This window comes from Anoplolepis gracilipes, chromosome 8, assembly GCF_047496725.1.
Source record: "Anoplolepis gracilipes chromosome 8, ASM4749672v1, whole genome shotgun sequence".
NCBI lineage: Eukaryota > Metazoa > Arthropoda > Insecta > Hymenoptera > Formicidae > Anoplolepis > Anoplolepis gracilipes.
The window spans coordinates 7,970,613-7,986,373 of NC_132977.1; the positions used below are offsets into that span (position 1 = coordinate 7,970,613).

Consider the following 15,761-nt stretch of genomic DNA (forward strand, 5'->3'; position numbering starts at 1 on the left):
AACAAATATTATTAAATGCAAGTTTAACATACATATAATTATGATTGTAGATTGTATTTATTTTAATACTGCATATAATAAAAATATTAAGGATTATTAAAAATACTTTCAAGTAAATTTCCGACAAACTTTAATAATAGAAAACATTTTCAGTATATCTTATAAACACACAGCTGATTATTTTTATATTATTTTTTATAGTGACACTTTTTATGCGTATAATTTTTTTCTTAAATCACACTCTGCTATAGAATGATTATCTTGAATAAATGTGTTAAATCTATTAATTGTCAATCGTATATGCTAATTTTCTCGAGAGCTAATCTCACTTATTTATCGCCAAGACAGATCAAAAGTAACTTCACATACGAACATATTGATGCGTCAACGAAAATTTCACCGGTTAAAATAACATCACTATTAAAATTTGCGGACAGAGTCGAGATAACCCTTCTAGTATTTCCCAGAACATCGGTATGCTAATCGCGAGAAGAGGGAACGACGAACTTGAGGAGCGGGATGACTTGAAGAGCTGGCGAGCGTGCTCGCGTCTCTCTGAGAAGCATCATTTTAGCGAATGGTTACGTACCTGTGATCCGACCAGTTCTATCTCGCTGGAGAGCGGCGAGAAAATTACACAGCAAAAAAACAGAAATGAAGGAAAATACGGGAAGCTTTCGACGCGAAATGTGCGAATAGCACTTAAAATTGTTGCGTTATCTTTCGAAAAAATTAAAAATGTTTATATGTCGATTAACGTTAAATGGAGATATCCGTAGATTTAAAAGCTGTGATTATATTAATGAAATAAGCGTTATAACTTGTAAAATATTTGTAAATTTCAAAATAATATTTTGCTAAATTTTCTATAAAATTTTTATAAAACAAATTACTATGTACTTTGACTATTCTTTTAAATTGAATTAATGAAAATGTCACTGATTAAAGTGACAAGATTTATTGAAGCTCAGTGAGTATTTTATTGATTTTCATTTTAAAAAAACACACTTTATTTATCCGTCTTATTTCATTGATAGTAAGATTTCACGCAATTCATATATAAAAATATTAATAGTATTATGTATATTTTTAAGATGTAATTTTTAAAAGTTTTTCTTAGTTATTTTGGATTATTTTTTTTTTTAGGAAAAACCACTAGTACTAATTAATTTTTTCAGTTATATTTCACTAATTTGTAGTGTTATACTTAAAATTGAGCTTATCAGTGTAAATAATTCATTGTTTTTCAATAATAACGTAACGATTTTATTTAAAAGGTTAAAAATATCTAATTAGAAAATGAATATTTAATAAATCTTTGCAAATATTACAAAACTTATATTGTGTGTAGTGAGTGCGGAATCCATCATCCGGTCATAAAAAAAAGCAAACTCTTAGAATACAACACGCATACTAAACATGATCTTAAATTCCTACATAAAAAGATATTAATAGACGGCAGGAAGTAACGTGAGACTAATGTTGACGCATAATAGGTACAACGGTAAGCGTCGACCGTATCAGACGACGCACTATTACCGTACGGTTATAACAAATAGAACCATTAGAGATCGCGGGCCTCGATTTCTCCGTTGCGGAACGGCCGCACGAGACTGAGATCGAGCTGTTAAAGTTAATAGTTTCCAAAATCGGTCCTGCGCATTGCCACGTGAGTAAAATGTAAAATAGTCGTGATTTACGAGCTACGCGCATATTTTCTCTTACCACACGTGGGTGTCTCCATCTCGGAATATTTATATTAGTTGGCACTAAGTGACACGTCAGTATGTTCATTTGCACTGTAAATGTTGAGTTACAATGCTTTTGCGCGCCAATCATTCTCTCGACTTCGGGAAAACCTATCTGAATATTAGCCTGTTCTAACTACTATGTATGCGAGAAACGTGAACCGGTATTCCGAATAGGTTTGCTGCATCGATCACAAACGAAATTAAAATGATATCACTTTTTTTCTCAATACCTGCCATGCTCAATTTTCAATATTTTAACAAAGAAAAAAACAAAATTTCGTGTTGTGCATAGTATTTATCAATGTAAGTTAATTTTGACGTTAAAGCGACAAAAACATTAAAATTATTGTTTAAAGAAAGAGAGAGAGAAAGAGAGAGAACTCTATAATTAAATAATTATTAGACTATGTAGGTATAGCAGAACAATTTCCTAGGTACTTGGCAATAATATGAACCGTTACTCGCAATAAAGTGTGTTGACAACAGGCAAGCAAGGGTCTTACGGCGACGTAATAACTAACGAGAAAACGGTTCTAGTTGACAAGCTATCCTGAATAGACTGCTCCTAATCCTGGATTAAGTTTCGCGTGAAAACCAACCCGCTTTCGACTTCTGTATCGTTAGTGCGATAATCCGACAATTTCTGTTTTCGATTTGCCCGGTAATCGAATAACGTAGTATCACTAAAATACACTATTTAAAGCTAAAGAAGACATATTGTGTACATGAACATCATAATCGTTTTCCTCTTACTTCGCTTAACGGATTTTACCATGGAATCGAATACGCCCTTTTCCAGTTTAGATCCTACCAATGAACGAAAGATAGGAGACAAAAGAACTGGCTTCTTAACGTTTTAATCTGAAGAAGTGTGCCAAGAGATAGCGGCTGAGATATAAGACAACATTTGCGTGATAGTGAAGGGTAGCCGAAGGGAATCATAATCCCGTTGATAATTTAATGCGAGGTTTACATATTGTACAAAATATCTCAGGAGACAAATTTTCCTATAATTCTTTTTCTTTTTTCGTCATTCTAAATTTTTTTATAGATATAACTTGACGGGTTGTTTTATTATTAAGAGTATATTATTATTATATTATATAGGAATATTATTAGAAATATTTATTGTTAGGGAAAAAAAGGGGATCTTACTAAATATTTCTCTTGTAAAAAAATTACTTTGTCGAATATTTTCTGAATATCTTAACTATGTAGGTATGTAATGTGTTCAACTACAAAATTCTTCTCAACTCTAAATTCTTTATCTGAAAAATCTACTTTATGCTATATTGCTGTAAGAGATTTTCAAAAAATTCTAAACTTTTATATTAAGTCACACCTTTTCTCCTCTTTTCTCCGATTTTGAAATAACGATAAAAAGGAAAGGGCTAATTTTTCTCGATAGGTCGTTTTTTTTTTTTTTAAATGTGCCACATAATAGCGTTGTAATAACAATGATCCAATCGATTGCAATACCTTAGAATTCTCGAGTAATTCCACGTCGCGTCTTGACACGCAATCGCCATTTTGGTCTTTAGCATCCGTTCTCTCTCTCTCTCTCTCTCTTTCTCGGGCGAGAGGAATTGCATAACGAATTTATGGATAACGAAAGTACCGGTAATGAGGGAACGAACGACTCCTTGTCCACGGAGACAAGTCGCGCCGGTACGAAATTACCGTTACGGCGATTTAGGTGTCGAAAGTTAAACGTCATTTCCCCAACAACGGTCAGAGACAGCGGCAATTCATATCAGCCGTTGGCGGTCTCGTCGCAACACAAGAAATCCTTGAACCACGCGCCGCCGTGAGTCTGCCTCTAATCACTGTTTATGACGTTTCTAAATGCCGCGTGACCAATAAGACGTGTGTCGTGACCTCTCACGCGACACACGTCCGTGCAATTGCAATTTGCACCGTCGATCGAACTGGCTCGCGCACGTCCGCGCTTAACTTAAAACATTCGTCGCGCAATCCGAGTTAAATGCTGCTAAATGATCCTGGTAGATAACGAGTAGATCAGTCTCGATTAAATTGTAAGAATTCTACAATTTTTACAATGCGCGACATACATATGCTTTTATATATAATTTTATGTATGTGGAAATTTAAAACATTTATAAACAAGTTTGAAAATATCACAGTCTTCGATCAGTTTAAACGAATGATAATATACATCTACATAAGTGCGTTTGAATTGATTAATGCAATAAATTGATTACATATGATCATTCAATATATGTATTCGAAAAAAACATGCAAGTGTAAAATCCCCATATATTAAGTTTATTAAAATCAGCCATAAGTACGCATTTTATCCAGACGTTAATCACACAAAGATACACACATCCTTAGAAGTATTTTAATTGATTGTATTTTTATTCTGCGCACCGTGGATTCAAGTGCTAGCAACTGATTCGTTCGAGAATGAACGAGCGGCGATCCCGACGATTCGCATCAATGTGCCAGTCGACGACAGTGTCGACGATTAAGAATTATGTGAATCGCGTCCCCCGTTAATATTCGGGCACCGCCCCGCGGAGCAGATGGTAATTTATGCCGGGAACGGAAATTTATAAGCGTCGCTTCGCGCACGATACAATTAGCTCTCGACGGGGGAGGGTGGCAAAACAGGATAAAGTAAGAATTAACTTTGTTCCATAGTTACTCATCAGCTTTAAAGGATACAGAGATCGTTTTATTTAATTAATTCGCAAATTAATCGGGGAATTTCAACGGAAGATAATTAAAAATCGCGGGAATTATATATAATTCTATTTGATAAACTATCTAATCGGATTCCTTTTAATTTAAGAAATGTATGTACTTTAGACATTCGTCATTTATCGACCATAAAAATAAAATAGATACAATACTGCAAGATTTGTATCATTTCAATAAAATTATTTCATTAGAGAAAAGCTGTAACAATAAGCTATTTTTCTCTATAAATATTCTGATAAATTTTGTAACTTTGTCAAAATAATTATTTTTTTAAATATTTACCTTTCAATCATTATACATTGTTAAAGAGCGGGATTTATTTTTGCGCGTGTTGCTTTTAATTTTGACCCTTCATGCGCGACATAAGTTTTTCATTGCCCTGTGTTATCAACGCGACGCAATTTATGAGAGGGATACTCGCGACACACATGGTACAACTGATTACACACGGCTATCGTAAATCAGTTGAGTTATTATTTTACGATGAACGCAATTTTGTTGCGATCATTGGTAGTAAATTGTTACCGGTGACGCGCGAGCCTCGAGAGACGGTATGTTAATGTTTGCATAATTATGATAACTTGCACCGTGATTCTATGTTGTTTTTCATCCTCACGAGTTATTTGCGTTTTATGATGATTGACGCATAAAAAAACATACGGAGATTGAGAAGCTGTCATTACTGCAGTATTCATGCAACACCTGTTACCGTCAAAGAGCAATAGTAAATCAATTTTATTTATTGCTTCCCTTTTGTTCTGTAATTTTCTGGATGTTATCTACTGTGCCTAAAATATAATAACTAACACTTTCAACGGCCTTCAGTTTTCGACAAGCGTTTAATATGAATTGAAAGAAAAATTTTGACAGTTCTCATTTATCAAAAAATGTCTACTGGAAGAGATAAATGCACGAAATAAATGTTGTTTATTCATCTAACTACGCAAAATATGATGTATGATGTAAACTAAAAACATGTAGTCGTGCGAGTATTTATTATTTTCTTTTCTCTTCATTTCCAATCTTTCTCATCAACGAATTCTCAAGGGAGATTTAAGCTTTCTCGGAGACATGCCTTGATGGCGATTCATTCGTTGAGGCGCGCCTGATTGATTTCATAAATCTCTCGGAATGACCTACGAGGACCCCCTTCGTAAGTTGCGAGGGGCCCTTTAATGCCTCGCGTATACGTCCCTTACGCAAGATTAGGCTGCATAAAATTAGGATAAGGCTGGAATGCATTCATCTCAATGCTAAGCTCCCCTTTATTGTATACGATATATAACACATTATGTGTGCAGGATGTGTGCCACTTCGATTAAATTAATGTTCAATATATGACAGACTTGTTGACGATTTTATTTCCCTTACAGACAATTTTAACGCATTATTTTATGCAATTTTTTAACGTTGCAATATTTTTGTATAAAAAAATCTCAAATGAAAAGAATGTTATAAAATTAATTTTATAAACCTATTTATATAAAATTAAATACAAAGCTAAAGTTTTTTTATTATGTACCTCTCTGGAATTTAATTTTTGAAATATTTTTTTTTATTTTAAATTATACATAACATATAATATCCTGTATAAATTATAATATTCAATCTAAAATTTATTATATTACTTTCTCAACATTTTTATTATTGAAATAAAATTAATTATTTCAAATTAATTAAAAATTTATTTAAATCTAACCTGATAAAAATGCCTAATTTTATATACGTAATTTTATTAATTTATTACATTTAGTTTATTTTTTGATTACGAATTTCTTTATATTTTATTATCTGACATAATATATAAACTTTCCATTTAAACGAGATATCAGATAAAATACTAAATATAAGTTAAATATTGTAGTATACTTCGATGATTCGACTTTAAATTCTTAAATGTTATCTCGTAAAAATTATTCGTTAAATTTCTATAATTAATTACGACCGATAAACTTACTTATTTTTTGAATTTGTCAATAATTAAACGTGTTTACGATGTTTTAGTATACTCTTCGCGTTTTATCCGATTTACATAGGAGGATAAATCGCTTTTATCAAGCTTAAGATCTTTCGTTTAAGATGCGCGGTCAATAACCTAGGCCCTTTTTCTAAACGCCATGTAAGTTTGATCCGCGCTTTATCTTAATTTCAGGTAGCGAATCGTCACGTCTGTTCGACTATCTCCATCATTTTCCGGGTCATTTACCTACATCGTTTCTTAATAGAACAAGCGTTTCTCGAAGGATAGCAATATAATATAACAAGATATATAGTTGACAGTAAGCTCGAACACTAGGCGCTAATGCGAGCGAGTTGATGCGATTAGATCTGACACAGTCAACTTGATTAAAGCTCTCTTTCTCTTCGTTTCCGGCACTTTGACGTAAAATTTTCATCGATTAGTCATTCTATTTTTAGTCTCCTTGTATAATATGTCACTATACGTTCTTTCCAATCATGTAAATGTAACAAAAGCTAAGTTAAAAACGAATATATTGTAATAATGTAATAATACATTACAAGAAAATAATATATAATATATAATAAAATTTAAAAAAAATAAAATTGAAGACTATAATCTTTTAAGTATGTTTATTTTCAATTTTCTCAAAAATGCATTTGAATAAATTCACACTCCGTTAATCTTGGCTCGTTTATCTTGTTATAGCATGTGACTGCCATCCGATCGGAGCTTCTGGAAAGACCTGTAACCAGAGCAGCGGCCAGTGTCCTTGTAAAGACGGTGTAACCGGTATTACTTGCAACAGATGCGCCAGGGGCTACCAACAGAGCAGATCGCATATTGCGCCTTGCATCAGTAAGTACACGCCTACGCATGCATTCACCATGCTTGATACCCGGGTTTTATTGCCGCATTTATCTTTTATTTCGATTTCGTTTCCGCCGGCGCTCGTTGCCCCCCTCGGGCCACAAGCGTTTTATGCGAGTTGCCAAGAACGTCGGTACAACGAGAAAGATGATACTTAGAAATAGAGAATACAAGAAATTCCGTATCTCGCGGCAAGAGATGAGGATATGTGATAAATTTAGATGAATTTTAAGAGAGTATTTAAAGAGAACGTGTTCGTCTTAGGCGGAAACAGATTTCTTACATTTACTACCTCTCCGAAATAGTTTTTGAAGTTTTTTTACTTAAAAGTAATGCTTGAAATAGATTTAGAGCGTGCAAAAAATTTACTGATCAATTATATGAAAAAATCAAAAATTTATTTATTTTATTTATTTAGACGGAAACGAAACTCTTTAGTATAACTGATTAATAAGGGTAGATAATAGGGCAAAATAGAATGAAAATAAATATTACACACAGGTTTTTCTGTCAATTCGATATATCTCATTATCGATATATTTGCGTACACGCCGCATTAAAAAGTGTAAAAAATTGTTTGGCCAGGAAGAGAATGCAAAAAGTCGATTTTGCGATTGATCTTTCGGCCTGCTACCAGGGTGGCGAGAAGAAATTGACAGAAAAAAGACACTGAAACCGTTCGACCACACTCGTACTGCTTTCGAGAATGATCGATCGATCGATCGAGAAGAACACGCGACGATCTCGACGTGCCATCTCCTCACGCTTGTCCAATTAGGCGAAATTTGCGAAAACTTGTATACGAAAGCACCGAACCATAGCTTATCCTCCGTTTCTACCGTGACGGGCGGTTTTGTAGTTTCATTTCGAGTTTTAATCAGGAATGAGGGTTTCACGAAAGGTTGTCTACCTCTGAATGTATCGTGTTTAGCTTTGCAAATTTTAATTTTCACACGTGAAAGATAAAACTGATATGATACGATAAATATAATACAAAGGAAAATTTAATAATGCAAGAAGAAAACGACATTGTTGCGTTCTCGATTAATTCTCTAAAATTTCATGATACAAAAATAAAATTGCCGTGAATTTAAATAACAAATACAGAATGGGAACTTGCTCTTCATTTTAAATATATATTGTAGAAAGAAAACTTGAAAAATAACATTCTTAATTTTTATTCGAGAGGATGAAAAGATCATAATTTCCCTGCACAAGAAATAATTGTTGATTCGAGCGCAGAAGTCTCTTAACACAAACGCTTGCTAAATTAATTCAACCAGACTTATCCCTTATCCAGACTTTCGCATATCCTTCATTTATCTTGTATTCTTACAGAGATACCCAGAGTCGTGCAGACGCAAGGCACGGCTGGCGAGGAAAGCGGCGAACACGAAGACGACGACGACGAGCGCGGATATGACGGACGAACCGGTAAGTAAGTGCAAAGTAAATTCAAAGGTGCGTATACATTGAGCAAATGAACAATGAACCGAGCAACGAATCTTCAGACGTTCGTATTCATGTTCATTGTTTACTTCGTTTCCACTCGCTTATTGACATTCGCATTTGAGCAGATTAGACTAAATTAGATGTTCATTGTATATCATCTGCAAGCTTAATTAAATCTAATTGCGTAAAGTGGGACACAAATCACTATATTTTTTATCAAGTATTAATCATATTTAACTAAATTGCATATGTAAAATTGTAAGAGAAAATTTCTTTCACAGAAGCGTTCTTCGAAACAATTTTTGCATTATTTTTCATCAAATATCATTTTTTTTAATAATAGATAATTTCCTTTAAAAAAAAAACAGGAACTAAAACCTGTCAAAAATTGTTAAGTCTATTTCGCGCGTATCTTCCACATTTTAATTGTTCATTGTTTATTCATTCAATATATGTATATGCACTTTTAACACTTGCTCGCTTGCGCGAGATATTATCCTTCGGCCGAACTACTTAACATTCCGAGCATTACTTTACGACGCCGCGTCGAAGTCTCCGCTGGTGACACACTGGGCGATGTAAAAATCGCTGGCGAGTGGAACGTAAAGAGATAGAATGAATTGATGAGGTAAAAGAGGGAGGAGAGGAACAACATCTCGAGCTTCGAGAGACAAGCAATGTTAGCATAGGTCGGTATTCTGATGTCACGTATTCAGCACTAAATGTCCCCGTCCGATTCTGAGTTACATTTGTCTTGCACGAAGATTCAATATGAACGCGAGACGAGAGTTAAACAGCTGCATACACTTAGCTTATAAGTGTGAGATGAGTACGAACGCGTATAATGATCTTCCAAGTAATTTTCACAGCAAGATCTTTTTATTATATGGAGATATTGAAACGTAATTGAAGAAAATAAATGTCAAGATAAAATAGATTATCTCATAATATTATCAAAAAAAAAACATATAGATTGAGAAGTATTTTGGAATTAGTTCGTACAAATTTTTTTAGATAAGTTTGAACAAAAGGAATTTATATCTTATGCGATATCTGTCTATACATAATTGAGAGCATTATTATAAATAATTAATGACTCAGAAGCTTATTATTGCTTTAAAATCTCTTCTGTTCAAATGCTCTTTAAATGTATAAATATCTGTTCTCGACGCGTTGACATCTTACGTTTGTATCAATTTTGCAATGTTAAAATTTTCCAAGAAAGTGTAAAGAGAAATTAAAAAATAAATATAAAATTAGCAAAATACTTTTATGATATTTTATCCTAGATTATAAAGTATTTGTTCGAGAAAAAATTTTTATCGATAAAGAAATTTATACTACAAAGATAAACGAGCAATTAATTTTTTATAAATAATAAATCAACAAAATTATAAATAGCTAACCTCATAATTAGCTCCATCGTTGTCCGATTCTTTTTTGGATCTCCTTTTTTTCTCTTTCTATCTTTTGCTGCTCCTTCGTGGCACTCACTCGCGAAAACACGCTTAATTACGATAATATATGCATTAAAATAATAATTGCGCGGTACTTTGTAGAACATTTACATGATATTAATTTCACATGATATGTATTGTATTTTATTGCGAAAAAACGTGAAAATTACGTTATATGGAGTTATGATATGCTCAATTGAAAATTCATGCCATCAAATTAACTCTATGCTATCTTTAAGAATAATATGCGCATACATTTTACGCTTAAATAAAACGTGATAATTGCAGAAATTGATTAATCGCGATGGATAATTGTTAATTGTAATAATTTTAAATAATAATTGCGTTTGATATCTCTCAATATCCGTCGTGATCTTTCTTCGCGAGATAATATATGACACACGGAACGTCCTACCTCGTTACCTTTCCACTCGAGTGTCGCCGTGCGAATAAAAACAAAGTGACCGAGTACAAACAATACCTACGCCTCTATATGCCGCCGAATTCTTGTGACGTTATATACTGTCGTATTACTTAGATCGTATACACGATCATTTCATTACCATATGCGTAGTGAGAGTCAAACGCGAAGGACGTTGTACATGTATCATATTATCTTTCATATATCATATTACCTTTCCAATTACAATCGCGACAAGTACTAAGAGATACCAAACGCGATCATTCTCTACAAATATTACAATTAACGATTATCAATTCCCGCAATAGTAAATTATCGCAAAATGCATGCGTATATTATTCATTAATAGTAAAAATTATGCGAATTCGGACGGGTGATTTTTCGTTAGCATTGAGCGAATCGTAGCGCACGTGACGTAATTGTCTCGTCGCGATATAAAATAAAGCGTATGTCGATGTGATTAATAAGTATTCTGTAAAATATTGCGCGATCGTACTTTTTTCGCGAGATTATATATATACGACGACACACGGAACGTCTTACGGCGTTACATTTCCACTCGAGTGTCGCCGTGCGAATGAAGGTGAGCGAGTAAACAATATACCTATATATCTATACGCCGCCGAATTCTTGTGACGTCACATATCGTCGTATCACTGAGGTCGTATACACGATCATTTCATTGCCATTTGTGTTGTGAGAGCCGAACGAGAAAAACGTACATGTCATATTATCTTTCGAATTTTACAATCGCGACAAGTACTAAGAGATACCAAACGCGATCATTCTCTACAATTATTACAATTAACGATTATCAATTCCCGCAATAGTAAATTATCGCAAAATGCATGCGTATATTATTCATTAATAGTAAAAATTATGCGAATTCGGACGGGTGATTTTTCGTTAGCGTTGAGCGAATCGTAGCGCACGTGACGTAATTGTCTCGTCGCGATATAAAATAAAGTGCATGTCGATGTGATTAATAAGCATTCTGTAAAATATTGCGCGATCGTACTTTTTTCGCGAGATTATACATATACGACGACACACGGAACGTCTTACGGCGTTACATTTCCACTCGAGTGTTGCCGTGCGAATGAAGGTGAGCGAGTATACAATATACCTATATATCTATACGCCGCCGAATTCTTGTGACGTCACATAGCGTCGTATCACTGAGGTCGTATACACGATCATTTCATTGCCATTTGTGTTGTGAGAGCCGAACGAGAAGGACGTACATGTCATATTATCTTTCGAATTTTACAATCGCGACAAGTACTAAGAGATACCAAACGCGATCATTCTCTACAATTATTACAATTAACGATTATCAATTCCCGCAATAGTAAATTATCGCAAAATGCATGCGTATATTATTCATTAATAGTAAAAATTATGCGAATTCGGACGGGTGATTTTTCGTTAGCGTTGAGCGAATCGTAGCGCACGTGACGTAATTGTCTCGTCGCGATATAAAATAAAGTGCATGTCGATGTGATTAATAAGCATTCTGTAAAATATTGCGCGATCGTACTTTTTTCGCGAGATTATACATATACGACGACACACGGAACGTCTTACGGCGTTACATTTCCACTCGAGTGTTGCCGTGGGAATGAAGGTGAGCGAGTATACAATATACCTATATATCTATACGCCGCCGAATTCTTGTGACGTCACATAGCGTCGTATCACTGAGGTCGTATACACGATCATTTCATTGCCATTTGTGTTGTGAGAGCCGAACGAGAAGGACGTACATGTCATATTATCTTTCGAATTTTACAATCGCGACAAGTACTAAGAGATACCAAACGCGATCATTCTCTACAATTATTACAATTAACGATTATCAATTCCCGCAATAGTAAATTATCGCAAAATGCATGCGTATATTATTAATTACTAACAAAAGAAACATTATGCGAATTTGTTCGTGTGATTTTTCATTAACGTTGAGCGAATCATAGCGCACGTGACGTAATTGTCTCATCGAGATAAAAAATAAAGTACATGTTGATAAATAAGTTGATTAATAAGTATCTTATAAAATGTTACACGATCGTTGTATTCTGGTGATTAGTACGCGCGCAATTATTAACTATGTTCTCACGAGTGAATGTCATCCATAAAGGAGCAATAAAAGATAAACAAGACTCAAGCAGTATCGGGCAACAGGAAAGCTATCATAACGTGAGTAATTTATAATTTTTATAATTTTTATTAATTTATTATTCATTATATATAAAATTAATTGCTACCTTGTCTCTTCCAATAAACTCTCTTTTTACATCAGTATGTTATTTATATATCACGAATATAAAATTACTATGTGAAATTATGAGTTTGCAATACTGCAGCAGTTAAACTTTCTGCCTGATTTATTTATTCTTATTTGAAAAATTGTTTAAAAGATATATTGCCAAATTTGCGAAACAAAATACTGTCACCTGTCCGCGTGCGTAGTTTAGTGATCACGTACTACGTATTATTTCCGTAAATTTAACGGAAGTCAGACTGCAAGAAAATGATCTGGATACAAGCTCCGTCGCTATGTAGAATGGAATGCGTGCTATATTAATTTAGCAGACAGAACAGACACACACCTATACACACACACACACAGACACACATATATATATATATATATATATATATATATATATATATATATATACAGTGATCAAGAAGGATGAAGGAGAGTAGGTACGTCTAGTCGCTCGCAGCCTCTCAGTCACCCTTAATAGCTTGATTAAAATTACCCTCGCTTGCGGTTCGTCCGTTTATTTCGCATTTTCTCTCGCGTATACGACGCGCGATTTTCATAGTAGCATGAGCGAATCTTTTTTTGATAGACACGCTCGTGATATTTGATTACGATACGAAAATCTTATAAAGTCTGCAAAGTATAAACTTAACATTGAAATTCATTCATATTGATGCAGATAAAATGCTGTAGAATCTAAATACTTGGGGGAAGTGTTGAATATGCCAATGCATTATATAGTTGCTCTCTTGAAGTTTTAACGAGAAAACTTAATCTCCTAATTTAGTGTTGTCCCTGACAGGAATATTGTCTGAGAGACATTGTAATATCTTTCGATCTTATGTAGAAAAATGGTTTCTTTTTCCGTTAAAAACTGGTTCAATTTGCATGCAAATTGGTTTCTTATATCACTGATTACAGCTTTGGGATAAAAATGTAGAATTTGAAATAGCAGATTCAATGTGGCTGACTAAAGTATAAAAAATAGCTCACATATATTATAATAATGTAATTTAGTTATCTGAAACTAGCTATTCTAAAATGATTCACCCAGATATCATGATTGCTACAAATACCGACCATATGTATCGTGACAAAAATTAGAGTGAGCAGGTTTTCACTCAGCAATATATGCGATATTGTTATATTGATATAGATAAAATACCGATTTTTAATTTGTAAAACCACATTAACAATACGTCTCGCGATTGTAATAGATCGAGGAATTTTTTGAGGCGAGAAACTAACACATGTAAAGCGAAAAAAATCTTCATAATCGTTTCTCGCGAGTTCTATTGTCATTGTATCGAATGCGTGTATTTATACACTCGTGTTCCGTATGCAAGACATAGATTATGACATTCCCTGCATTTCTAATATAAGTGAAAGGTCACCGCGTCAAAAGGAAGATCACGATTAAATTCGCATCTAGAGATAGACTCATCTCGCGGATACTGTAATACTAATTATTAAACATTGCAATCGCTGAAAATAATAATTTCTATATATAGATTCAATTTCTTCCAATAACTCTTTTAAATTATAAAATTTTAAAAAATATTATACATATATATTTATATACATATATATTTATATATTTATATACATATATATTTATATTTGTATAAATTGAATTTATACATACATACATACACATATATATATATAACTCTTTTAAATTATAAAATTAAAAAAATATTATATACATATATATTTATATTTGTATAAATTGAATTTATACACACATAAATATATATATATATATATATATATATATATATATATATATATATATATATATAATTGAAATAATATATATACAATATATAATACTTATAAGTATAAAAAATTAATATAAATAAATAAGATATAATTGAATTTTATACATATATGTATAATTACAAATGTATAAGAAAAGAAATCTCTGTTCCATCTCAAGTAGTGAGATGAAACTAAGAAATATAAATTAAAAAATTTACTCATTTATAATCCGCGATAAACTTTTTCTTTAACATTTTATGATTCATAAATTAAAATAAAGTTTCGATTGTGATAATATGTGTGCTCGCTTTTTGTTAGTTGTTTGTACAGTCGAAACTTTCGCGAACTAACTAGTTGACATATCGGGGCGGAATTATCGCAGCCGAGTCCGACTGTGCTCGCTCGCGTTTTTCGCTATTTCGCGACGATCGCATTCGTGCTTCTTTACGAGACGCATAGAGAAATTTCGCCGCCTACGCGGCACGCATAATTCGCGCGCGTAGATTACATAGCGACCACCACCTACTCTGTTCGCGCCGGAGTGAAATATTGACGTGCGGGAAGGAGAGTAGTATCGTAATCGAATTTACACCTGGTGAGTGTCGCGCCGAGCGGCACCATCGCCGTAAATTCTTGCGGGGAAACTGCCGCGGGTACAGCCCGCGTAAATTATCCGTCGTAATAGGCCTCCTGGAAATACTCCTCTCGCAGCCTCTTCCACCCGCGCGATCTCAGTCTTCTCGGTTTGATAACGCCACGAGTCAACGCAAATCTTGTGTATCTAATGTTTTAAGAATAGATAACGGATGTCGTAAAAGAACGATTGTTGATGATTGTGTCAATGAAAAAAGTATTTATATGTCAATTTTTTTGACATTCTTTAAACCATTTTATTCTTCAAATTAATTTCAAGGATGTGAAAAAATTTTAATTTTTATTGTAGAAAAAAATAAGGATATATCACGGAGTCTCGAATCAAATTATGGCTGGAGAAAACTTAAGCTCGACTTCATCGAGTATTCTCGAAGGTTAAGAAAACATCTGCGATACATCTGTGATATAACGAGCCAAGATTAAAGTTAGATTAAATCTC

The 15,761-nt window shown here is 33.5% G+C and overlaps 2 protein-coding genes across 3 annotated transcripts in view; one reads left to right on the forward strand and one right to left on the reverse strand.

Annotated features, from left to right (window-relative positions):
• The window catches only part of LOC140668707 (uncharacterized), a 122,499-nt gene extending 111,920 nt beyond the window's left edge, over positions 1-10,579 (reverse strand). Inside the window, exon 1 of the transcript XR_012047218.1 lies at positions 10,164-10,579. The gene's annotated coding sequence lies outside the window, so the exon portion shown is untranslated. The remainder of the gene's footprint in view (positions 1-10,163) is intronic.
• LOC140668705 (netrin-1) overlaps positions 1-15,761 on the forward strand; it is a 184,152-nt gene that overhangs the window by 133,077 nt on the left and 35,314 nt on the right. For both annotated transcript variants that reach the window (XM_072897951.1, XM_072897953.1), the window contains exons 3-4: positions 7,144-7,293; positions 8,644-8,739. In XM_072897951.1, coding sequence (XP_072754052.1) covers positions 7,144-7,293; positions 8,644-8,739 — 246 coding nt within the window. The remainder of the gene's footprint in view (positions 1-7,143; positions 7,294-8,643; positions 8,740-15,761) is intronic.